The sequence below is a fragment of the Phacochoerus africanus genome, chromosome 15 (genome assembly GCF_016906955.1).
Source record: "Phacochoerus africanus isolate WHEZ1 chromosome 15, ROS_Pafr_v1, whole genome shotgun sequence".
Taxonomy (NCBI): Eukaryota; Metazoa; Chordata; class Mammalia; order Artiodactyla; family Suidae; genus Phacochoerus; species Phacochoerus africanus.
In genome coordinates, this window is record NC_062558.1 from 133,607,445 (window position 1) to 133,635,087 (window position 27,643).

General features: G+C 45.6%; 1 protein-coding gene across 2 annotated transcripts in view; it reads right to left on the bottom strand.

Annotated features, from left to right (window-relative positions):
* CPXM2 (carboxypeptidase X, M14 family member 2) overlaps positions 1 to 27,643 on the bottom strand; it is a 132,553-nt gene that overhangs the window by 36,644 nt on the left and 68,266 nt on the right. For both annotated transcript variants that reach the window (XM_047760074.1, XM_047760073.1), the window contains 2 exons: positions 10,509 to 10,593; positions 9,076 to 9,226 (listed from right to left, as the gene is read on the bottom strand). In XM_047760074.1, the coding sequence (XP_047616030.1) occupies positions 9,076 to 9,226; positions 10,509 to 10,593 (236 nt within the window). The remainder of the gene's footprint in view (positions 1 to 9,075; positions 9,227 to 10,508; positions 10,594 to 27,643) is intronic.

Consider the following 27,643-nt stretch of genomic DNA (forward strand, 5'->3'; position numbering starts at 1 on the left):
GGAAGGGCTCCACGATTGGCAACATCTTTCCTCCCTTGAGACTCATCGACTTGTCTAAGGACATGGGTAAAAGTTCCAGAACTGTCTCAGAACCACAGGTGAGCATTTTTCACAACTCCGTCTCCCATCTTTTGAACAAATACTTCTTTACTTGTCCACTTATCCTGATTGGAGAAAGTTTTTTTTTTTTTTCTTTTCCTGCCACACCCCATAGAGTATGGAAGTTCCCCGGCCAGGGGACAAATCCAAACTCAAGCTGTAGCTGCAGCAAATGCAGGGTCACTAACCACCCACCATGGTGCCATGGTGCCACAGTGAGAATCCCCCTGATTGGATAAAGACGTTGTACTGAGAACCTATTACGGGCCAAGACTGTAGGTAATAAGTGAGACCTAAGCCCTGCTCCATCAGAGCCCAGAGTCTGCAGACAGAGCCAGTTAGTCAGCCAAACCCATTGTCTCCCTTCTCCTTCTGTGGACAACAGAATCCCTTTCTCCTGTTTCTCCTGGGAATCTATTTCAGATGGTTCTGATGGAATTGCTTTGCTTATCACTCACAGGTACGGGCGTGTGACCCAGGTCCAGCCAATTAAAATATGCATCCTCTGGCCACAGTCACTGGCTCAGAGATGATTCTAGGATCCCAGTTGGGCTGATAAGACGGCTTTGCTCCCACAGTGACAGGAGGGCAGTCTCCGGCTGGAGGCACTCACGTGGTGGGTGAGTGGGGTGTTAGTGGCCAAGCTTCTTGCCGGCAAGGTGGTGATGGGGGGAGCCTGACTGCCCCAAGAAGGCCCTGAGATTCTAGACCTCTTCCTGCCTGAAGCCAGAGTCAGATCTACCCTGGAACTTTCATTTCTGGGAGCTGAAATTCCGCTCCCCACCCCACCTTACTTAAGCTAATTGGAGTGGGACCCGTGACATTTGAAACAGCAGAAGCCCTGATTCAGTCTGCACGGCCTTTATCCTCACAGATGGAGCTCTGAAGGATGGCTCCTGCTTCTTTTCATGCAGCTGGTTTTATCTATCAGATGTACTGAGGAGTTCTTGTCATGGTTCAGTGGGTTAAGAACCCGACTAGTAACCATGAGGACACAGGTTCGATCCCCGGCCTCGCTCATGGGGTTAAGGAGCCAGCCTTGCCATGAGCTGTGGTGTAGATCACAGATGCGGCTCAGATATGGAGTTGCTGTGGCTGTGGTGTAGGCCAGAGGTGACAGCTCCAATTTGACCCCGAGCCTGTAGCCTGGGAACTTCCATATGCTACAGTTGTGGCAGTTAAAAAAAAGGGGGGGGGGCAGCAGATGCACTGAAAATCAGCGAAATTCTTCTGAAAAACCTCAGTCACGGGACTTGACAAAGTCCAGAGAGGGCACGTGAGGCCTCCAATCATCCTCCCAACTTTACTTCCCTTACTGAACGACTCAAAATCCTGCTCATTCCCCACAGGTCCACTCATAAGGCCTGTCTGGGGTTGAATGACGTCCTTCCTTCAAAAAGACAGGTCGGCATCCTGGCCCCGAGGAACTTAGAACGTGACCTTATTTGGAGAGAGGGTTTTTACAGAGGTTATCAAGTTTAAGTGAGGTCGTGAAGGTGGGCCCTATTCCGTGATCACCATGTCTCTCGAAAGGGGAAATGCGAATGCAGAGAGAAGCAGCAGGGGACACCAAGGGACACGAGGGTGGCAGACCCCATGTGACAGGAGATCGGGAGATGCATCTGCCAACGGAGGGATGTCAAAAATTAGACAGCAAACCACCAGGAGATGGGGGAGAGGCCAGGAACAGATGCTCCCTCCCGGCCTCAGAAGGAACCAGCCCTGCGTACCTTAACCTTGGCCTTCTAGCCTCTGGAACTGTGAGATGATAACTGCGTTATTCTAAGCCATTCGGTTTTGGGTACTTTGTCATGGCAGCTCTAGGAAATTCCTGTCTCCTCGCTGCTGCGGACACTGGCCCTGTTCATCCCAAATCAGGCCCCAGCTCACTACACAGGGCGCTAATAACCCCAGACCAAACCCCACTACTGGACACCCAGGGAATACCAAGGTTCCTGGACCATTCTGCTTTGCTGTTGGCTGCTCCCAGGGCTGGGGTGTTGCTTGACAGTAGCGGGTGCTCAGCTGGGAGAGGAAAGGCTACGTTTGCTGGAAAGGGGGCTCTTGGAGCTCATGACTCCTTTGCTAGGATTAATCCAGAACAGGCAAATCCGTAGCGACATAGCAGATGAGAGGTCAACAGGGGATGGTGGAGGGGAATCCGGAAGGGATTACTCAGTGCATCCAGGGTGTTTTGGGGTCCAGGACAAAGTTCTACAACGAGGGAGAGCCGGTGATCTCCCAACCGTGTGAATACACTAAAAAGCACTGCGCCGTATTCTTTAAAACACTGAATTGTTCGTTACATGACTTTCATCTCATTAAAAAAAAAAAATTGCTGGCTTCAAAGTGCTCTCCGAGGAATAAGGAGGACACCAGAAATGCAGCCACAGCATATTTTTCTTTACCTGCCGTGAGGCCAGCCCTTCACCCAAGGAAAGGCACATTGCCATGGCCTTGTGACCTCCCTCGGCCCTGACACCCCCAGCCCCCCAGACTCCTGAGCACAGATGACCTGCTACCATATGCAAAGAACACCAAACCCCTTCTGCAAAGAGCTGGCTCCCTGATGAGAAGAAGGCACACTTGTCCATGCCCATCTGACTGTCCTTACGACAAGGGCACTCCAAGAGGGGCAAGGGGAAGACAGGGACCCCCTGGCAGAGCCCGTTTTGATCCAAGGTCATTACTGTCAGTGAAAGCATCAAACCCAGGGCTCCACGTGGCTCCGAAGAGGGAGCAGCACATCGTTGGTGCTTATTTCCTTTCTGCCCCATCTCACTGACCCTATCCCATAGCATCTCCACCAGGCTGCTCGCCCAAGTCCAGGAAACTCTGATTTCTTGGCCGGCGCTGCTTCTCCAGAGAGTCCTAGGGCTAATTTGCAGCCTGACTGATAGGAGAAACTGTCAGGAAAGACAGTTTTCAAAAGTGTTGCCTTTTTTTTTTTTTACAGTTTCCTAGGATAATCAACATAGGGGCAGCTGGACAAAGAAGAGAAATCACACTTTTATTTAAACTCAGAAGGGTAAGAGTGAGGACAGGCTGCAGCCAGCAGCGCTGGAGCCTCCTGAATTGAGAGGGATTCACCGGGGAAAAGATGCCCACACGTCTCCCTCACTGTGCTGTGACGGCTCTGGGAGCAGCAATTGTGGCATCTTATGTCAGAATCCCTGCCCCTGGCTCAGAACAGGTATCCCCAAAGTGTTTGATACAAGAATGAATGAGGGATGGATAGATGGATGGATGATGGATGGATGATGGATGATGGATGGATAGATATTCTAATCAAGTTATTTAGGAAGGATTAGTTACAAAAAAAAGATAACATTTTCTGGGTCCTGGAGGACCTCTGAGAAAAGGCTTACTTTATGCTATGATGCTATTTACCTAATGTTATAGCAGAACAGAGAATGGAGAGGAGAGCGGAGGGGGTGGCAGATGAAAACCACAAACTCAGGACTGAGGATAATTATGGAACATAACGTCATCTGCCATCTTTGGGTTTGTTAGTATACTGGCTCCCTAGAGCTGCCATAACAAAGTGTCATAAACTAGGCGGCTTAAAGCACATTTATTGTCTCACAATTCTGAAGGATGGACGTCTGAAATCAAGGTGTCAGCCAGGACCTGCACTTTAAAGGCTCTAGGGGAAGATCCTTGTGACACGGAGCAGGACCCTATGGTCCTTCCCATGCCATAGCCTTCGCCTGCCTTTGGTCTGTAGGAAAAACTCAGTCAAAGCATAAGTTTAATCAGAGAAGTGAGAAAATGCAGATGCAAAGGAAAATAGTCAAATGAGACCAAATAATAATAGTTCAGTCATTAATCAAAGTCAAGGACTTTTGGTTCCTTCTCAAGGGCTATAGATGGTATTCTGAGCCATATCTTGTGAGCTGCCTTGTAAATACTGAAACTCCCACCAGGTGGAAGAGGTTAACCTCTTGATGACCAGAATGTAGCCATGACAAAAGCTGCCACAATTGTGAGAACTGCCCTCAGGGAAAGGGGAACAAAGTGACCCTGGAATTGAAGATAAACTGTACTTAAAACTATCAAGATGGGAGTTCCTGTCATGGCACAGCAGAAATGAATCTGACTAGCATCCACGAGGATTAAGCATCAGGAGATGCCGTGAGTGTGGTGTAGGTCGAAGATGTGGTTCAGATTTGGTGTTGCTGTGGCCATGGTGTGTAGCCCAGCGGCTATAGCTCCAATTCAACCCCTAGCCTGGGAACCTCCATATGCCACAGGCGCAGTTCTGAAAAGACAAAAAAATAATAATAATAAATCAAGATGATGCACGCAGCCCCTCCCTCCTCCTAGAAAAGCTCTTGCCCGCTGGTTGCCAATGGTGGGGAGTCAGCCTTTGGACAGGAATCCACCCACCTCCCTCCACTGCCGGTCTCTGAAATAAAGCAAACTTTCCTTTCCACCAACCTTGCCTCTTCAGTGGCTTTAGAGCGGCGAGCAGCAGGACCCCACTTTCCATAATACTCCCTAGTATCTTCCTAGTTCCTGGAGGTTGCTGGCAATCCTTGGCTTGTAGCCACATCACTTCCATCTCTGGCTCTATCATCACGTGGCCTCCTCCTTGTTTGTCTCTGTGTCTCTGTTTTCTCTTCTTAAGGACACCAGTTATTGGATCCAGGGCCCAGCCTCACCCCGTATGACCTCATCTTAACTAATCACAAAGACGCTCTTTCCAAATGCAGTCATGTTCTGAGGTTCCTTTGGGCGGGGGGAGCGGGGGCGGGCTGTGACCTGACTTCTGAAGCAAAGGAGAAGGTAGCAACACAAATAGATTTAAAAGATCCTTGTCACTCTGCTGACCCAGTAGAGCTCAAACGTCCCCCACTTTAGACGTATTGATGAGAGGGCATAGGGTGGGCTGAAACATGATTACCGTTCAGCAGGATTGGTGGTGGTCTTAATTAAAAACATTAAATGAATGAATTAATGTTAAATTAATTTAAAAAGTTAACATGTTAAATGAAGACATTTTCTCAGGGGCTAATGACTGGGAGGGTCTATATAGTCAAAGAAAGGAGACACAGCGTTTCAGCAGGTCCTGGCCACCCAAAGGAATGACTCAAGGCCGCTTCCCTCCAGGAGCATCTCTGTGCTTGAGGGACACAAGCTCCTTGTCACAGGTCTCTGGAAGGCTCTCCGCAGGCTCCTCTGAGTCGAATCCAAGACCCTGGACGCTCCTGCCCCCCCGCCGCCCCCGCAGAGAAAGGATGGTCTCTCAGGCCGGCGGCCAGGAAGACCAGGTGGGTGAAGCAGTATCTTTCCTAAAAGAGGTCAGAGTCACCCACGCGTCATAGAAGCTGCAGCGCAGCAGTGAGGGCTCAGGCATCACCACACCACACACCGCAGGTCACTTCCCAGGACCCTGGCACCCTGTGGGGCAATCACGTGCAGGACAACCGGGCCCCTTCCAGAACCAGACAGAGCAAAATGTGGTGTTTGCAAGAGCAAACTGCCCGGAAACCACCACCGCTGTGATCTGGGATTCATCTGTGTGTGCCTTAACATGAATCCTTCAATATTAAAAATGCACCTTAAGAAGGTCCCCCCAGCGTCTGATATGCGTAGATCCTTAGTCCGAAATGACAAATTTGGGGAACAGGCTTTGCTTTTACTTCTTAAAAACTGAACATTTAAAAGATTTCCTTGAACGAAAGCAATTTTTAATCTGAGTAAAATACACCACATATAAGGTACCATCTTAACCATTTTGAAGAGTACAGGGGAGTGATGTGAAATATTCACCCTGTTGTAGAAGGAGAGCGCTAGAACCTTCTCATCTTGCAAGACGGAAACTATAACTACTAAACGGCACTCCCCCTTCTCTATTAGTTTTGAGCTTTAAAAATCCTATTAGCTGACCATGGTATAGGGTAGTTCAATTTCCAGTTCAAAAATTTCTGGAAACACTTTTCATGAAGACTTAAAAAGAATCATCTCCTTCCTTCGCCCCCAGCTGAAAGTTCACAGGAAGACAGGACAGAACAAAGAGAAGCAGAAGCAAAGGTAAATGAATTTTGCATAAGCAAGAGCTCCAGGAAGAACAGACTCTGGGTGGCTACATTTAGAGCACAGGTCGCCTTGGGTTTGAGTGGCTGAGCTGGTTGGGTGACCTCTGCCTGTGGCCTCATCAGCTCACACAAAGGAACCGTGTCAAAAGTAAGGCAACCAGACAAGATGCATTTACCCACATGGACTTGGGGGGGGTCCCTATGCCACCCCAGGCCCACGGATGGGACCACCACCACCAGGCGGTGTGCTCAAAAGCCAGCTCCCCTCTGGGCAGGCTGCTCTGTAACTTCTAGAAGAAAGATGGCCCTAAATACTCGGGGTTGGAAAATAGAACCATTTCAAGTCCATACTTGAACCCCGTCCAGATTTCACGCTGGCACTCTGTGTTTAAATTGCCCCCGGGACCTATCTTCAAACACACACACACACACCAAGAATAACTTCACAGGAAAATATTTATTTCATGAGACTCTCACAGGCTGCCCTCTGCCCTTTACCATCAACAGATGAATTCCTGGCCTCAGAGAGAAACTGTGACCACGCCCGTTAAAGCAGGCAGACTGGGCTGCGCTGAGCAAACTGGCACCGAGAGGGCCTCACAGACCCCCGCCTGCGCCTGTCGTGCAGACTCAGCGAGCCCAGGAAAGCCCGGCAGGCCCTGGCCAGCAGCGGGCGGCACCTGAGACTGGCATCCTAGGGTGAACCAGCCACAAAAGGAGGCCCGGACCCCAACATTCCCCCTGGGTCGGCCTTGAAGACACACACACACTCGCCTTTCTACTGTGCCTCAGTGGGTTAAGAACCCAACACAGTGCCCCTGAGGATGTGAGTTCAAGCCCTGGCCTCACTCAGTGGGTTAAGGATCCAGTGTTGCGGCAAGTTGCGGCGTCAGTCACAGGTGCGGCTCAGATTCGGTATTGCTATGGCTGCAGTGTAGGCGTCAGCTGCAGCTCTGATTCGACCCCTAGCCTGGGAACTTCCATGTGCTGTGAGTGCAGCCCTAAAAAGACCAAAAAAAAAAAAAAGGAAGCAAGTAAGCTCAGGAAGTGTAAGTTCATGGCAGGGCAGGATGGCTATAGAAATAGCATGATGGATAGAGTGGATCCTCGGAGCATCAGAGCTGGTGGTACCCTTCCCCCTGGCAGGGGATCCAGAGGGAGCAAGGCCTGAATCTCACACCAGACAGGAGAAGTGAGGCTTCCCTGGAGGAGAAAGCATAGGAGAGATAACCCAAAGCTCCTCATTACGGCCTGATAGTGGATGGACAGAAAGGCCAAAACGCCTAGAGGCCCTCATGAAGGGCCTTGGGAATGTTCTGGAGGCCAGCTTCCTGCTCTGGAGCTGTCTGGTTAGGATGAAGAGGCTGCCACGTACAGGCTCCCCGTGGGCACAAAGTCAGAAGCTCTGAAAGACCAGCAGAGCAGCGAGCCAGACCAGGTCAGCCTGTCCAGACGGACACCAGCAAGGATCCTCATGTGAATTCCGGCCCCCATCTTCCTGTCACCCCGGGGTTGTGCCCAGATTCCATCACGTGAAAACAGGGCAGGAGGAATACAACCTAAAGAAGCAAGGATTTACCCAAAGACAAAGGCACTTGAGTGAAGCTACCAAAACAGAAAGAGGCCAGGCACATGGTCAAGTTTAAATTACCTTCCAGCACTTCCCCCGCCCGGTGTAGCAAGAGCATTCAAGGGCAATGAAACACATTACCTAAAAAAAATGTTTCTGTCACTTTCTTTTGCCCACTTCGGAGTGGTAGTGTTGAGTGAATTTTCAACCCGGAACCATGCATTATTTTTTTTTTTAAGGCCACATCTGCAGCATATGGAAGTTCCTGGGTCAGGGACTGAACTGGAGCTGCAGCTGCCGGCCTACTCCACAGCCACGGCAATGCTGGATCCAAATGCACCTGCGACCTATGACACAGTTCCTGGTAGTGCTGGATCCCTGGCCTCACTGAGCAAGGCCAGGGATCAACTTTGCATCCTCATGGACACTAGTCGGGTTCTTAACCCACTGAGCCACAGTGGGAACTCAATATGCATCATCTTTTTTTTTTCTTTTTAAAAAATTATTGTTATTTTTTAATAGTTATTTCCCTAATACAATTTTTTTTTCTACTGTACAGCATGGTGACCCAATTACACATACATGTACACATTCTATTTTCTCACATTATCCTGCTCCATCATAAGTGACTAGACATAGTTCCCAGTGCTACACAGCAGGATCTCATTGCTAATCCATCCCAAAGGCAAGAGTTTGTATCTATGAACCCCAAGCCCCCCAACCATCCCACTCCCTCCCCCTTGGAAACCACAAGACCATTCTGCAATCCATGATTTTCTTTTCTGTGGAAAGGTTCATTTGTGCTGTATATTAGATTCCCGATATAAGTGATATCATATGGTATTTGTCTTTCTCTTTCTGACTTACTTCACTCAGTATGAGAGTCTCTAGTTCCATCCATGTTGCTGCCAATGGCATTAAGTCATTCTTTTTTATGGCTGAGTAGTATTCCATTGTGTATATGTACCACATCTTCCTAATCCAAGTCATGTGCTGATGGACATTTGGGTTGTTTCCCTGTCTTGGCTATTGTGAATAGAGCTGCAATGAACATGCGGGTGCATGTGTCTTTTTTAAGGAGTCAATATGCATCATCTTAAAATCCAGGAGGCAAAACCTACTTGTCATATTACTTTGGCATATTGCTTTGATGTCCCAAACGTCCGTGGGATTTCTAAGTGGGATCATGGGTGATTTTTATTTGGTTTCTTTTCTGTTTACCTATGTTTTCTAAATATCCTGCAATAGATGTGGTATCTTTGTATGTGAGAAGAAGATCACTGGGCCTTGTTACTCACCCTGGCCAGGCACCGGCCCATCAGCACTCCCGCCCCTCAGGCAGGCAGTGCAGAAGGGCAAACTCACCTGGCAGCGGGCAGCCCAGAATCTCCATCCTCATGCAGATGCTGCCATTATCAAACCAAGACTGGGGGTTGATGCGAATGTAGCGTGCCACCAGGGGGACGGGCAGCTCGTTGAGGACAGGGATCTCTTTTTCACTGTTGCCTTCAAATATCTGTTTATGAACAAGGGGAAGAAAGGAGACTCTTTTGGAGCCTGATTATCAAGGGACGGAGGCGTCCGTGATTCACTCGCTCCACAAGGTCTCATTGAGGAACACCCACAGCGAGCTGGGCATTGAGGGGGAAGAAGAAAGGGATCAGACCTGGACCCTGCCCCCAGGAAGCCCCCATCTGTTGGCGGGGGGCGGGGGGGAGGAGGGTCGTCCTTAGGTGTCATAGGTGAAATCTGCTAGGGCCACGGCCAAAGAGACAACGCCAGAGCTTTGGGATTTCGGAAGAAGGAAAGGACCAGGCAAAGCTTTGGGGAGGAGATGCTGTTTGAATTGGCCTCGAAGGAAAACTACTTAGACGTGTAGGGATGGCAGGCATTCTCGGGAAAAGGAAGCAGCGGCGGGAGGGGAATACAGGGGGGATTCGGGGGAAGAAGAGCCACTGGCTCCCTTTTATCGGAGCACAGAGGAATGTGTTCAGGGTTTGGTGGAGAGGGGGCGGTGAAGAACGCGAAAGGTTGAGGCAATCGGGGCTGCAGTCAGACTGCGGAAGGCACTGGATACCATGTTAAGAACTTGCCCTTGAGAACTCAGGGCAGAGGGTGGCAGGAACCCAACTGGCTAACCTGGAGGGAAGCATGGAGCTGAACAATCAGGGTTGTTAAAGACAGTTCGAGGAGTTCCCGTCGTGGCGCAGTGGTTAACGAATCCGACTAGGAACCATGAGGTTGCGGGTTCGGTCCCTGCCCTTGCTCAGTGGGTTAACGATCCGGCGTTGCCGTGAGCTGTGGTGTAGGTTGCAGACGCGGCTCGGATCCCGCGTTGCTGTGGCTCTGGCGTAGGCCAGTGGCTACAGCTCCGATTCAACCCCTAGCCTGGGAACCTCCATATGCCGCGGGAGCGGCCCAAGAAATAGCAACAACAACAACAAAAAGACAAAAAAGACAAAAAAAAAAAAGACAGTTCGAGAACTATTATAACTGAGTGGCTGGAAGGCCCCCCACATACCCCATGTGCCCCTTATCTTCCAGAGCTGACCTGTGAGCCTCAGAAGAGACTGTATCCCAGTGGCTCTGAATTCTACATGAGCCCGAAATGAGGACCACTTGGTACTGAGTGTCAGGACATAGAAAGAGGGTCATTATCCATCAGATGGGATGGCTGGCTGGAAGTGGCATGGAATCAGCCAACAACTAGGTGCAAACATGGACTGGCACCCCCTGCTTCTCCCCGCAGAGCCCCGCCCGGCCGGACCCCAAGGACACAGAGGGAAGGAGAGACTCACCATGTCTCCAGATCCATTCTTCACAGTGACCCACGTATGGCTGTCATTGCTCACCATGACCTTGTAGGAGGTCACCCAGTCGCTCCTAAGAGAAAACAAAATATCACTGGGCCTACACGCCTCTTCCAGGCAGAGATGCAGCAAAAAGGAACGCAGGTCCCAGGGCTGGACAGGACTGTCACACCCTGGCTCCACTGCTCACTTCCCTGTGGCCTTGGCCAGGTAACTGACCCTGCTCTGCTACAGATTATTCATCCATAAAAAGGGAATCATGAAAGCGGCAAGTTTAAAGGATGAACATAAGCATTACATGGTTTCAGCCCCTTTAAACACTTAGGACAATGCCTGGTCCCCAGCACCCGAGTTGGTCCCACACATAAAGACATACGAGTACGTCCACGTTTATTTATCCGGAATATTGCATCACCCTTGCAGTAGAGGTCCATGTGGAAAATACTCTCGGTGAAAGTGGCAAGTGCATCCGGAAATTTCATCTGGAAAACTGATTTGGGACCATAAACGAGGTCCCACCAGCCCCAAAAAGAGCAGCCAGAGCCTCCGAGAAACAGTAGGCTGCTCCTTGGCTGTCACAGCCACCTGACAATTCCCCCACCTCAACCCCCAGCAATAATCCAGGGACACCCGGGCCCGAGGCCAGAGCCCTGTCACCACATCCTACTGCACAGAAACACAGAGGCGAAAAGAGCCATAATTTGACTTCTCAGAGGGGAGGTCCATTTGATAGGTTTGGCAAAGAAAAAGACCTTCTTCTGAAAAACACATGTGCCCCCCCCCCCCCGCCTCAGATTTTTTTTTTTTAACAACATTAACTGTTAAGCAATAGAGGCTTGTCTTCCTGAGCATCTTCTTTTGAACTGTTTTAAGCTATTGGAACAAAGCCCCAATGTGCACATCTTGTAGAGATCATCCCACCAGCTAAAGCAAACCCTTGTTTTCCTACTGTGAAATCCTGGACCCAGGACCCAGAGAGATCCCGGTAAGGTTCTCCGTCTCTAATCCAAATCAATACTGTCTAGTAAAGTTTCTTTAGAAAGAGCAGCTGGTTCTCTTCATTCTCGTTCATCGGACGGACAAGCTGCAAAAATTAATCCTAGGTGCTTTTATACGAGCTTGAGATCAAACCTTCAGGTGAACCTTCTCCCGTTTTCTCTTGTGCCTGCTGGGAGCCAGGATCTGTCAAAAACACGGTCCCCCTCAGGAGGTTATGGAGCAGAGCCCATGCCTATAGATTAAGACACGTTAAGCACGCTTTTTTGCAAGGCACCAGGGCAACAGCTCATGTCCTTTGCACTGGAAAATTGTCCTCACCCAAAATAGCGACCTGTTTCCCACATTCAAGTCATTTCCAAATGACTTGCATCTGCAGTTCCTTTGCCATCTGTTTTCCCTCTGATAAGGCTGCACAGTGATCCAGGGTGGCAGCTGGCAGAGGTGAGGGCTGTATCCTGCACAGGTGGAGGCTGTGACTTTAGGAAGCCTTGCAGTCAAAAGAAACACGCAAACAATGGGAAGGGGGTGGGAAGAAACATTAAAACAGGTTCTCCAAAGAAAAGGGGAGAGAGGAAAGAGGAAATGAAAACCAAGTAACAGGAGTTCCCTGGTGGCCTGGTGCTTAAGGACTTGGTAGTTGTCACCGATGCACCTCAGGTTTGATCCCTTGCCTGGGAATGTCTGCATGCCGTGGGCACTACCCCAAAAAAAAGGTAACAATTTCTCAACCTTAAAAACAAAACAACTATGACCAAATTTGACACTTATGTTTGAAGGGACATGGATTTACCTACGTGGCTTTACCCTCTCTTCGGAACTGCAGACCTAGCTCACACCCTTCTGCCTGACCTCTCCACTTAATGTCTCAGCAACGTCTCAAACTGAATCTGCCCAAACCAACTGATAACATTTCATCCACTTCCACACCTCAGCCGGGGAGCCCTGGGCTCAGAAAAACTCCTGCCCCACCTCAGGGCAACAAATCCGGGAGTCATCCCTTGGCACCTCCCTCCCCTGCTTACTTCTCTAATGAAACATTACGTCCCTCCCTGCTTAAAATACCATCCCCTGCTGAAAATATTTTAGTATTAAGACCAAGTTCCTTATCATGCTCTACAAGATCCCTGCTCACCTCTTGTTTCCCTTGCTCTTGCTTTCAAGTCCTGACCCTGCTTATACTCACTCTCTCTTGCCTCAGGGCCTTTGCATACATAGTTCCATGTGGCGGGACTCCTAGTCTCCCACCCCACCCCCATCTGCCTCTAAATTATTCAGACCTCAAACTTCATCAGCTAAGCCTGTCTTCCTCCTAAACCTAGCCAATTTCTCAGGTGTTCCTTTCTGCGTTTAATTCTGCTAGTAACTTTGTACTCCTTTCTAGAATTATCTGATGATGTCCTCATCCCCCTTATTCTCCGTCATGGAGTAGAAGCATCTCAGAGATGGAGGGAGATGAGATCACGCAATACTTTGGAACATGCACAGACCAGCCAATGTCCTAGAGCAGAGTGAGGGGCAGAGCAGCAGAATAGGGGCCCTCTGCGCTTGCGCTCGGTGGGCCATTTGATGGGGGCAGAACTGCCTCTGCCAACCAGTAGGGAGCTGGCGCCTTTGCTGTCGCCTCACGTGGTTAAAAGTATTTTAGGACCAATTAGAAAGTCTTCTCGGAGTTCCCGTCGTGGCGCAGTGGTTAACGAATCCGACTAGGAACCATGAGGTGGCGGGTTCGGTCCCTGCCCTTGCTCAGTGGGTTAACGATCCGGCGTTGCCGTGAGCTGTGGTGTAGGTTGCAGACGCGGCTCGGATCCCGCGTTGCTGTGGCTCTGGCGTAGGCCAGTGGCTGCAGCTCCGATTCGACCCCTAGCCTGGGAACCTCCATATGCCACGGGAGCGGCCCAAGAAATAGCAACAACAACAACAACAAAAAGACAAAAAAAAAAAAAGAAAAAGAAAGTCTTCTCTACTTCCACAACTCTGTCTTCAAGGAATGCTTGGAAGTCAGACTCTCTTAGTGTTTCCTTTCTTTCTTTTTCTTTTTTTCTTTTTGGCTTTGTGTCCTTTTAGGGCCGCACCTGCAGCACATGGAGGTTCCCAGGCTAGGGGTCCAATCGGAGCTGTAGCCGCTGGCCGACGCCAGAGCCACAGCAACTCGGGATCCTAGCTGCGTCTGCAACCTACACCACAGCTCACGGCAACGCCGGATCCTTAACCCACTGAGCCACCCAAAACCCCATGGCTCCTAGCCGGATTCATCAACCATTGAGCCACGACGGGAACTCCTAGTATCTCCTTTCTTTACTCTAGGAGCTGACTCTCCCTCCTGCCACCTTTGACTCCTGATGAAGTGACACCAACAGCAGAGGGTCCTCTTGCCCCAGGTTTACAATAAAACAGCCTTTGCTCATTTTGGCTCAGGCTTGGTTTATCTTTGACAATTCATATTATGGTTTCTTTCATTCTCACTGCTTTAGAGTATTCCACTTTGAAGATGGACGATTGATTTGTCCATCTCACTGCTAATGGGCATTTGAGCAGTTGCCAGTTTGGACTATTACAAATAGTAGCAGTTCTAAGGAAATTCTAGGTATATAGCTTTTGGTGAATTTATACAAAATTCTGCATGGTATAGAATTAGGAATAGGAGTCATTATTATTTTTAATTCTATATATAAATTTTCTAAGATATTACTATTATTGTTTTGTATGGTGAATATTTATAAACCTATTTATTTAACCTTTTTATATATTCTTCATTTATTTTTGCATTCCCACATTTCCATCTGGGATCCTTTTTTTTTTTTTTTGGGGGGCCACAACCACAGTCTGCACAAGTTCCAGGGCGAGGGGTCAAACCCGCACCACAGCTGCGACCTGAGCCACAGCAGTGATAATGCCAGATCTTTAACCCATTGCGCCACCAAAGGAACTCTCAGTACATCTTTTAAAGCAGGTACATTAGCAATAAATTTTTTCACTTCATTTCACGTTAATTTGTGAATGATATTTTTTCTGGGAATTCTAAGTGGAATTATTTTTCCAATATTTGAAAATTTTGAATTTAATGGCTTCTGAGGCATTCTTTCATTTACACACACACACACACACTTTGAAGTTATTGTTGTGATGTTTGGCAAATGTACAATAAAAATATGAAGAGAGAAACAAGTGCTGACTCTTTTAGCTCAAATTCAGCTTGTTTACTAACTATATAAATTTAACGAGCTTTCAACCTTTCTGAAAATGATGATACCTACAAGGAGGTGATATACATATATTAATTTATAAATTGAAAGATGTCATCGTATAGTCATTAAGACCTCAGGCTTTGAGGTCGAGAAGCCCACACTAGACTTCTAGTCCTTCCACTTAGTAGCTGTGACCTGCATGAGATCACATGACCTCTAGGCTCCAGCTATAAGACAACTTCGCATAATGAATAAGGATTGAATGAGAGAATGCAGGTAGAATCTGACTATAGCATCTGGAACAAAATAATTGCTCCGTAAAATTGAGCTTTTAAGGAGAATAATACATCATAAGTAATACACCATCAGATGCTACATTAACGTATAGGATTACCAGTTGAACTATAAGCAGAATTCAGATGCTCCCTTCAGACACTTCCAGAAAATGGCTGATCATCACGCTTAACCCTCTGTGCTCAGATAATAAGAACAATCTGTTGCAGCCATAAAGAAAGAATTAATTAATTTTTTTTCTTTGTCTTTTTGCCTTTTCTAGGGCCGCCCCCGCAGCATATGGAGATTCCCAGGCTAGGGGTCCAGTCGGAGGTGTAGCCACTGGCCTACACCAGAGCCACAGCAACGCAGGATCCAAGCCACGTCTTCGACCTACACCACAACTCACGGCAACACCAGATCCTTAACCCACTGAGCAAGGCCAGGGGCCGAACCCGCAACCTCATGGTTCCTAGTTGGATTCGTTAACCACTGCGCCACGACAGCAACTCCCAAGAAAGAATTAATTAATTTTTAATTAAACTTAAGAAGGTTGACAGTCCGGGCTGAGAGAGGAGATATTTGCCAATTAATAATGCTGTGGTAGGAGTCAGCTGTGTCTGAAAATTCTATCTACATGGAAAGATGAAGGCAACTTGGATGCGCCAAGTCCTGTTCCTAACCCTGCAGCTACGACCCTGCAAATACCATGCCAGCCTCTGAGAATACAGGGATAAATTCTATATGATCTCTTTACTCAGATTTGTACAGGTTGCTGAGGGAGACAGGGAAGTAAATGGGAAATTTCAAGAGAATGTGATTAAGAGCTGTGATGAGGGTGGTAAAACGGGGTCCAACTCAGAGGAATGAAGGAAGCAGGGGGCTGGTTCGTGAATACAACACACTCCTTATCTAACATAAAAGCTGTTTACTTTTTTCTTTTGTGACAGACACATCCATTGCGATTAGAGAGCCAGCTTCAAAGATCAGAGCTACAGTGCCCATGTTTCCTGATCTCCTAATCCTTGGGGAAGGTTTGAAATTCACAGCACTTTGTGGCTTTTGTCCATTTCCCTCAGAGAGATTTTTTCCACATCACAAAACCACCTTGACATTTAATTCTCTGTGACTGGAGATTTCAACTCAAAGCAATGCAGCCCGAGCAAAGAAGTGTTTGTGTCAAAGATTTCCTGACTGCAGAAAGGCAGAGAGGCTATTCTGTCTCTCCTCTGGGCTCCAGCCCCCTCCTTCATTTAAAATGAGATAAAAAAAATAATTACCCCGCCCAAAACCCTGCACTTGTATGAGATTATCATAGTTCCCACCAATCCAGTCTTCTTCAGAGCAGGAAAATAGAGGAGGTGAGCTACAAAGGAAAAAACTGTAATACATTCAAATATTCTACTACCTGATGTTAATTTACTTTAAGTAAAAACGGAGAATGAACATCCGTCATCAATGAAATGGTAGACTAAATGCTTACAGAATCTTCTGCTTCAGCAAAATCAGATCTTGGTTCCATTTAAACAAATAGATTTTTTAAACCATCAGTAGGCTTGCAAGCAACTAAAGGGAATATCAGGGCAGGGTGGGGGCAGGGGCGGGCTGTGAACAGGAAAAAAAACAAAAAAAAACAAAAACAGGAACACTGAACAGAGGAAAAGGCAGAGTTGCCCTGGGGAAAAATGCACGTAACAGTGCTGGGATCAAAACACTAAGCCTGAGATGGCAAAAGGTATGGAAGCTGAACCAGGGAATATTTCTTGGACTCTCAAAGAGGTCTGAAATGGTTTCAGGGAAGGAGCATCTACTGACTCCCCAAAGAACTGCATGCGAATCCCCTCTAGGGAAAAGACTTTAATTTATATTTTGTTTTCACTAAATTCAATCACAAAACCATTAAACATGTAAGAAAACATTCTCCATAGGGAAGAAGCAACAGAAACAAAAAGTAACAAGTTTTGATCCCAAAGAATGTAACTGTCTACAAAGGAAACTCAAAGGAAACTAGACAAATTATTACATTGATGAGGGAGTTCAGCATGATGACTGGACATAAAGCTCCTGTACAAAAGCCAATCGCAGTTCTATATACTTGCAGCCTAAAATAAGGTCCTTAGAAATAAAATGTGCAGGGCATTTAAGGAGAAAACTTTATTGAAAAACATTTTAAAAGACACAAATAAGTGGAGATCTATACCATGTTCATGGATTGAAAAATACTGTAACATGTCAATTCTCATCAAAAATCCCAATAGCATATTAAAGAAACTTGACAAACCGATACTGAAATTTATTTATTTTTTTTTTAATTTTTTGCTTTTTAGGGCTGTACCCACAACATATGGAAGTTCCCAGGCTAGAGATCAAATTGGAGCTGAGCTGCTGCTGCCAGCCTATGCCACAGCCACAGCATCATGGGATCTGAGCCACCTCTGAAACCTACACCACAGGTCACGGCAATGCCAGATCCCTGACCCACTGAGTGAGGCCATGGATTGAACCTGCATCCTCAAGGATACTAGTCTAATTTGTTTTCACTGTGCTACAATGGGAACTCTTGATAGTAAAATTTATATGGAAGAAAATAATCAAGATTCTTTATGAGAAGAAGAAATGGTGGGGGAGGGGTGGGAATTGTCCTACAAGATAGTAGGACTTATTTTAAAACTTTAATAATAAAATACTGTGATATTGATGGACAGACAAATTATAAATTGAACAAAACTGAGAGCCCAGAAACAGACCTACTCATATATATAAATTTGATAGAGATGTCTTGCATATCAAAGGGAAATAAATAAACTATCACATAATTTATCTGGAGGCCACTGGATATTAATATAAAAAGAAGTTGAAATTGGACCCTTTATTTCACAAATTTTGCAAAAACCCCAACCAAATAGATTAACTACTTAAATGAGAAAAGTAAAATTTACTTTTTATTTTATTTTTTTTTGTCTTTTTTTGTCTTTGTTGTTGTTGTTGTTGCTATTTCTTGGGCCGCTCCCGCGGCATATGGAGGTTCCCAGGCTAGGGGCTGAATCGGAGCTGTAGCCACCGGCCTACGCCAGAGCCACAGCAACTCGGGATCTGAGCCGAGTCTGCAACCTACACCACAGCTCACGGCAATGCCGGATCGTTAACCCACTGAGCAAGGGCAGGGACCGAACCCGCAACCTCATGGTTCCTAGTCGGATTCGTTAACCACTGCGCCACGACGGGAACTCCCAGAAAAGTAAAATTTAAAGAAGAACATACAGTAGAATTACTTCGTAACCTTGAGGTATGAAAGATTTTATATACAAGACACAATCACTCTAATCATAAAAGACAAATAAATTGAACTATGTTAAAAATAAAACTTTAGCTTTTCAAAAGATATCATAAAGAAACAAGTAAGGAAAACCTTCAGCTGGGAGAATATACTTTGGGCACATTTAGCTAATAAAAGAACTACCATATATATATGTATGTGTATATATATATATAGCTGAACCCTTGGCATATGGAAGTTCCCGGGCCAGGGACTGAATCTGAGCCACAGCCGCAACCTAAACTACAGTTGCAGCTACGCCAAATCCTTTAAAGCAAAACCAAATGCAGTCAGAGGGCAGGGCAGCCTGATTTCGTCTACACTCCAAGAGCTGCCATTTGTGAAGATTAAATGAGCTCGTGTAAAAATACAGGCATCAACTCTGGTCCTCGGGTATACAGCTGATGTACTATAAATAGAATCCCATGCTCTTTCAAACCTCCTGATAACAACAACAACAAACAAAGACCACACAAAGAATGGGCAAGCACAAATAGGAACAGACAGATGTAGATGGCAGGAGGGTAAATAATGGATAGAAAGCCTTCCAAAGTAAGCTGGAATTTTGGTTTCTGTCCGCAGTGCATGCACACACGCACACGCACACACACACACCCTACAAATTTCTTATTGTACAATTCTGCAGAACAGAAGTCTCTAGTCTAAGGTCAAGGGGCTAGCAAGGCCAGTTCCTTTCTGGAGGTTCTAGGGTAATATCTGTTTCCTTGCCTTTTTCAGCCTCTAGAGCCTCACCCCCACATTCCTGGGATGGTGGTCCCCCTTCCTCATTTTTGAAGTCGGTGGTGTTGCATCTCTCACCAATCAGTAGTCATGTCTCCTTGGACCACAGTTGGAACAGGGTCTCCCTTTTTAACCCATATGATTAGATGGTCCCACCTGCAAATCCAGGACCCTCTCTCCATCTCCAAGGCCAACACTTAATCACATCTGCAAAGTCCCTTTTGCCAGGTAAGGTAACATTCACAGGCTCCAGGGTTAGAATGTGGACATCTTGTGGGAAGACCGCAGGAGCCCCACTCAGGTCCCGGCACCACTCTTAGACTCATTCCAGATGCTTTCAGAAAGTCAACAGATAATAATTTAAAAGAATCAAGAAAGAATAATAAAAGCATTTTGTTCAGAACACAGGGTTTAAGAATAAAACCGAGTAGACAGCTAAAATGTTTGCAGTAGTTGCACTGAGACACCAGGGATTAGAACCAAGGGGTAAGGGGTTCTGAATTGTAAGTAGTGCAATTTGACTTTTTAAACTTTTTTAGACAGTTTTAAAAACTTCTTAAACCTTTACTAATCTGAATTATAAGTAGTGTAATTTGACTTTTTTTTGCTTTTTGCCTTTTCTAGTGCTCCCACGGCATATGGAGGTTCCCAGGCTAGGGGTCGAATTGGAGCTGTAGCTGCCGGCCTACACCAGAGCCACAGCAACGCCGGGACGCGAGCCGAGTCTGCAACTTACACCACAGCTCACGGCAACGCTGGATCCTTAACCCACTGAGCGAGGCCAGGGATCGAACCCGCAATCTCATGGTTCTTAGTCGGATTTGTTAACCACTGAGCCACGACGGGAACTCCTACGTTTCAAACTTTTTTAAACAACAGTTTTAAAAACTTTTCAAACTTTTAAAAATAAATCGCGTGTGTCCATGATTAATTACAAAATAACCCCCCATATTTCTCTTTTTCTGATTTCTTCTTCACTCTTCTGATGCCTCCTCAATTCTTCCACCCAGTTCAGGGTCATTTTCTTCCAACACTTGCATGAATGGAGGCCAATTTAAACCTCAGTTATAGACTGAAAGCAAGATGAAAAAGCAGTGTTTCTTTTCCTTCTGAGGGTTTGCATGTTACTATATTACTCTGGAGAGAAAGCCAGTGGAATTTCATGTGAGTAAAATTGGAAAGTATTTTGCTTTCTACTTCCCATTGCCCGCCTTGTGTTCTCAACATATTGCCAATTGACTACTCTGTTGGCCCACGAATGTTATTTTTCGGACAGACTTAAGAGAAAAACTGGAGATCAGAAGGTTACTTACAAAGAAGAAAAATATTGACCTCTGTGAAACTTAGCGAAGATTTTAACTTTTAAAAATGCTGGAGTTCCTGTCGTGGCGCAGTGGTTAACGAATCCGACTAGGAACCATGAGGTTGCGGGTTCGATCCCTGCCCTTGCTCGGTGGGTTAACGATCCGGCATTGCTGTGAGCTGTGGTGTAGGTTGCAGACGCGGCTCGGATCTTGCATTGCTGTGGCTCTGGCGTAGGCCGGCGGCTACAGCTCTGATTCGACCCCTAGCCTGGGAACCTCCATATGCCGCGGGAGTGGCCCAAAGAAATAGCAAAAAGACAAAAAAAAAAAAAAAAAGAAATGCTTAGAGAGTTCTATGGCACAGTGGGTTAATGATCCGGCTCCTCTCTGTGGCATTGCAAGTTCAATCCACCTGGTGCAGTGGGTCAAGGATCCCATGTTGTCACAGCAGTGGTGCAAGTTGCATAGGTGGCTTGGATTCGATCCCTGGCTAGGGAATTTGCTACGCCATGGGAGCGGCTGAAAAAGGAAAAAAAAAAAAAAACTTAGAAAAATCATGGGTTCAACACTCCCTCCACCTGGCCTGGAGCTGGAGTAGTATGAAAAGTTTTTCCCCAGAAATGAGTTTTCAGTGGAAAACAGGAAGGATCCCAGCAGGCATGAAAGACGGTAAAAAAGGAAGCAAAATCCACATGGAATTGTTTGTTTTCAATCCCACTGGAGCATCTGGGGGGCAGATAGAACTGCCTTAGGCAGGACACTGTGGCTCAGCAGGTTAAGAATCTGACTAGTGTCCTTAGCATCCGTGAGGATGTGGGCTGGATCCCTGGCCTCACTCAGTGGGTTTAGGATCCAGCCTTGCTGCAAGCTGCTTCGTAGGTCACAGATGTGGCTCTGATCCCAAGTTGCTGTAGCTGTGGTGTAGGCCTCAGATGCAGCTCTGACTCGACACTTAGTCTGGGAACTTCCCTATGCTGCAGGTGCAGCCCTAAAAAGTAAAAAATAAAATAATTGCCTTGGACAATTCCTGGCATTGGATGGCATCTTGTAAACTCGCAGGATGACTGGATTCAGAGACTCACTCTGCCACGTACTACCCAGCCATGTCTGGCCCTGGCAGCGCTCTGTAAGAGTAAGCTGTTCAATGCTAACTGCCAGGGACGCCACCAGGGACAAAGTTAACAGACACAAATGCACTCACTCCTGAAGCTGCTTGACACGTGGTAGACATTTCCATCATGACCGTTTCGTAAGGAAGTGTGCCCTCTTCCAGCACCAGACACCTGACGCAGCAAGGGCTCAGGTACTCAGCCGACTGCCACCTGCCAGAACGCGTGGAAGCGGCGGGGCCACTGCAGAAGAACCTGCACCCAGAGGAATCACGTCTTTCCTGTTCGAAAGTCTCCTTTGCTCCCCAATCAAAACGGCCAAACGTGGTTTGGAAATTTCTGCTGAGATGGCTGCACCCCTACCAGAAATTCCAGGAAGACCAGAAGCTTCTGGGTAGAGGAGGAGGACTAGAAAACATTTGTTTTCTGGACCTATGTTGTACCTTAACCACAATTCAGAACAGGTTTCATAACATGGAGAATCCACTGGCTAGACTTCAAGCAGGCCTCTCACATCATGTGTTCTATACAGAGAGTCGGTGTCTGTATATATAATATACTCATTCGAAGGAAGGGGGAATGATGCAAAGAAGGCCCAAGGCACCTTGGTTCATCCTCCATGGTTCCCCAGTATGTTAATGTTTGTAGCCCGGCGTCACAGCAGCCAGGACGGTGCACGATGCCCAGGTCCCTCCTTGCCCAGTCTGGCCATGTGCTCTGTCTTGGAGGTGTTGCATGAGTGGTTATCTACTATCTTGTGCAGAAAGAACATACAAAAGCCCACCAGCCAGAGCCTTCATCGCTGGCATCATTTCACCAGAGTTTGCAGCCGCTAAACCCCCTCAGACAATAATGTCCATGTATCCTTGTCTCTATAAGTGTAACACAGTAGCCTCAACCCTCCCAAGCTAATTTCACCTTGTGGTTAAAAGTAAAGCCCTTTATGTACTTGAATGCAGGATGTAACATCATCTGCTATGTTAATATGCTGATATTTTTATTAGGATTGTTTTCGGTTTAGTTGTGTTCTGGTTCCAAGTTGCTTGGGTTTTGTGAAGACTGTTCCCAAAAGCTCTATTATTTTTAGTGTGCAATTTTGCAAAATGTCAGGTCTTCACGAACTGGAGTGTTACAGCAGAATGGGCTCTGTGGGGTGAGCGGGGTGCCACGGTTTCCTTACAGCCTCAGCGGCATTTCGTGTGAACATCCTCTGTGATCCTCACATTGAACCATAAAGCCTCATCGAGCCCCAGGAATCAGGCTCATCAAGGTGGACTCCTATGGGATGCTGACTCTGGACCAGACACAGTGTAACCGTGTTACCCACTTTATTCTATTTAGTCAATACCAGGAGGCGAGGGTTATTTATCCTCATTTCACAGAGAAAGAAACAGAAGCACATGAAGTCAAGTCACTTGCTCTGGGTCACATGGAAAGTGGAAATTTCTCCTGCCTCCTCGGCAGCAGGGTTATCGTCTCCTCTGCAAGGTGATGCCACTGGGCACAGAGTTTAAGAGGCTTCCTCATTCACTTAGAGGTGGGATGAAATCACACCCAGGTTCTTTTTAATCTTTTAAATCTGATTCTTTGTAATTTGCCCTTAACAGCTGAAGAGGAGGAAGGGTGGTGAAAAGATAGTAAAGATAGCGAATTAGGTAGCAGAGTTTGGGGACAACTAATACAGACAGGCAAACCCTAAGAAAGGTAAGCAGTCAGCTAAAAGCGGAAGGGGGGTAATTACATAATTTCATATAGGGTGTTAATAGATAGTGTCTAAAGAAACACTGTATTAGGAACATTATGTAAAATTGTAATCAGAGCAAAAGCAGCCAGGACTAAATTACAGAACTTCTTAATTATTAGAGGAAACACAACTCTATCGATATATATAAGAAACAGACTATGTGAGTCAGAAAGTTTGAAAGAGAAGCATGAGCACATAGCTATCAGCCAGTGCATATACAGAGACAGCTGAGATTGCAAACATAAAATCTAAAGGCCAAATTCAGGGGAAAAATGCGATAAACCAGACAAAGAATGACAACACAAGATTCCAACCACTACAGCTCACAATAAGGCATTAAACTGTTATGAGCATCTATGCACTAAAGCACAGCATCAACATTAAAGAAACCAAGTGTTTGAGATACAAGAACGGGGGGTTCTCTAGGGCATTATGGGTCATTAGTGTGAAAAAGACTAAATGGTATGATTAATTAAGGTAAATCTAATTGGAGAAATTCTAACATGAAGTTCTCTAGTCTGGAAACAAAGAGTCTTTATAGTCAAACATTTATGGAACATTGAAAAAAACTCTCCCCATTTGTGGTCTCAAAAGAAACTTCCGGAGTTCCCGTCGTGGCGCAGTGGTTAACGAATCCGACTAGGAACCATGAGGTTGCGGGTTCGGTCCCTGCCCTTGCTCAGTGGGTTAAGGGTCCGGCGTTGCCGTGAGCTGTGGTGTAGGTTGCAGACGTGGCTCGGATCCCGCGTTGCTGTGGCTCTGGCGTAGGCCGGTGGCTACAGCTCCGATTCGACCCCTAGCCTGGGAACCTCCATATGCCGTGGGAGCGGCCCAAGAAATAGCAACAACAACAACAACAACAAAAAGAAACTTCCAAAACATCTTGAAATTAGAAAGTAGAAACAATATTCTCTGATAAAATAAGAAAGGCATAAAATCAAAAATCCAAGCCCTTCCTGCCCCAGGAAATTTAAATCAGTCTCCTAAACAATCTTTGATGAAACAGAAAATCAGAGCTGAAACTACAGACTGTCTAGAAATTGATGATAAAAATATTTTATATCAGAACCCACAAGATAAAGCTAAAGCAGTGCTCATCAGAAGTCTCTTGATCTTACTAATCTATATCACTAAATAAGAGAGAGAAAAATAAATTAAAAAGTCAACTCCAGAGGTTAATGAAACAATAAAATAAACCTTAAAAAAGGGGGAAAGAATCAGTCTTAAAAAATTAATGAATTCAAAAACAGAGAAAAAGCAGAACTTATAAATAATTCTGACCAGCAAGGAGGTCAGATGAGACAGAGGAAGGACTTTAGATGGGTTAAAGACCTAAATGTAAGGCCAGATACTATAAAGCTCCTAGAGGAAAGCATAGGCAGAATGCTCTTTGACATAAATCACGGCAACATCTTGTTTGATCCACCTCTTAGAATAACGACAATAAAGGCACAAATAAACCAATGGGACCTAATTAAACTCAAAAGCTTTTGAACAGCAAAGGAAACCATTAAAACAACAAAAAAAGACAAGACAACCCACAGAATGGGAGAAAATCTTTGCAAACAATGCAACTGACAGGGGCTTAGTCTCCAAAATATAAAAACAACTCATGCAACTCAGCAACAACAACATCAAAACAAACAACCCAATAGAAAAATGGGCAGAAGACTTAAATAGACATTTCTCCAAAGAGGACGTATGGATGGCTAGTAGGCACATGAAAAAATGCTCAACATCACTAATTATTAGAGGGACGCAAATAAAAACAATGAGGTACCACCTCACACCACTCAGAATGGCCATCATTAACAAGTGAACAAATAACAAATGCTGGAGAGGGTGCGGAGAAAAGGGAACCCTCCTACACTGCTGGTGGGAATGTAAATTGGTACAACCACTATGGAGAACAGTATGGAGGTTCCTCAGAAAACTACAGAACTACCACATGACCCAGCAATCCCACTCTGGGCATATATCCGGACAAAACTTTCATTGAAAAAGATACATGTACCCCTATGTTCACTGAAGCACTATTCACATGGAAACAACCCAAACATCTGACAGATGAATGGATTAGGAAGATGTGGTAGATATATATACACACACACAATGAAATATTACTCAGCCATAAAAAGGACAATATAATGCCATTTGCAGCAACATGGATGGAACTAGAGATTCTCATGCTAAGTGAAGTAAGTCAGAAAGAGAAAAGCAAATACCATATGATATCACATATATGGAGTCTAAAATACGGCACAAATGATCCTGTCTACAAAACAGAAACAGATCATGGACATGGAGAGCAGGCTTGTTTGCCAGGGGGGTAGAGAAGGGGATGGACAGAGAGTTTGGGGTTGGTAGGTACAAACTATTACCTTTAGAAAGGATGGGTACTGGGGTCCTACTGTACAGCATAGGGAACTGTGTACAGTCTCTTGGGTTAGAATATGATGGAAGATAAGTATGAAAAAAATAAATGTGTGTGTATATATATATATGTGTATGGTTGGGTCACTTTACTGTACAGCAGAAATTGAAGGAACACTGTAAATCAACTACACTTTAATAAGAAATTTAAAAATAAAAAATATGTTGTATATTCATATATAATGGAATATTACTCAGCCAAAAAAAATGGAATAATGCCATCTGTAGCAACATGCATGGACCTAGAGATTATCATACTAACTTAAGTAAGTCAGAAAGAGAAAGACAAATACCATATGGTATCACTAATATGTGGAATCTAAAACACAGCTCAAATCAACATATCTGTGAAGAAAAACAGACTCATAGATAGACAGAACAGACTTGTGGTTGCCAAGAGGGACAAGGGGTAGGGGATAGAAGGATTGAGAGTTTGGGATTCGCAAAAGCAAACCATTTTACACAGGATAAATAACACGTTCCTACTACGTAGCACTGGGAACTGTATTCAATATTCTGTGACAAACCATAATGGGAAAAATATGAAAAATAACACATGTACAAACGAGTCACTTTCTATACAGCAGAAATTAACACATTATAAATCAACAATAAAATTTTAAAAATTAAAAAAATAATTCCAAGGAATGTCTGATCTTTTAAAAAGAGAAAAAAGCAACGATAAGATAAACTAAACATTAGGTAACGTGAAGAAAAAGAGGAAATTTACAAATACTTTGAAATGATAAAATAATCACTGATGAGAAGAAATGAGGAGAATCAATTTTTCTGAATCAAATACAAATATATTTAAAAACACAGATTCTAGCACAATAGAATTTATCAAAACTGCCTAAAGAGACAAAAAATCTGAACAGCCTTAGCACCGTGGCAGAAAGAGGGCCCTTCATCGAAGAGCTCCCACCAGCCCCTTGAAACCTCATGCCTGGATGTATTCAAAGCAGAGAACAGGAAAGAAATGTTCCCACACTTGGAAGATCTGATACCACAAAACAACGAAAATTGCTCACAGAAATGAAATTTTAGCCTAATGTCACATCTGAATATTGATACAAAAACCCTAAATAAAATTCTGGCAAACAATACCGTTTACAATTGCGCAAAAGAGATGAAATTCGTAGGTGTAAATCTAACAAAACCTGCATAGGACTCACATGATAACAGCTATAAAACACTGGTAAAAGAGGCTGAAGAAGATCTAAATAAATGGGAAAACACTGTTCAGGGACTGGAAGACTCAACACGGAGAAGTTCTCCCCTAGTTGATACACAGTTTAATGCAATTCCTATTAAATCCAAGGTTTTTGTTTGTTTGTTTTGCTTGTCTTTGTTTTACTTTTTACAGCCGCGCCTGTGGCTTACGGAAGTTCCCCAGCTAGGGGTCAAATTGGAGCTGCAGCTGCAGGCCTACACCACAGCCATGGCAACAATGGATCCCAGCTGCATGTGTGACCTACACCAAAGCTGGCAGCAACGACAGATCCTTAACTCAATGAGCGAGGCCAGGGATCGAACCCACATCCTCATGGTCACCATGCTGGGTTCTTAACCTGCCAAGCCACAACAGGAACTCCAGAGTTTTTATTAACAGAAATAAACATGATGATTCTAAAATTAATATTGAAAGAGGCAAAGGAACTTAGAATAGCTAAAACAGTTTTTTGTTTGTTTGCTTTTTAGGGCCGCACTCTTGGCATATAGAAGTTCCCAGGCTAGGGGTCGAATTGGAGCTACAGCTGCCAGCCACAGCAATGCCAGATCTGAGCTGCATCTTTGACCTACACCACAGCTCATGGCAACACCAGATCCCTGACCCACTAAGCGAGGCCAGGGATCGAACCTGCATCCTCATGGATACTAGTCAGATTCTTTACTGCTGAGCCATGATGGGAATTCCACTAAAACAATTCTGTAAAAGAATAAAGTTGCAGAAATCCATCTACCCATTTTCAAGACCATTTATAGCTACAGTAATCAAGACTGCGTGGTATAGGTAGA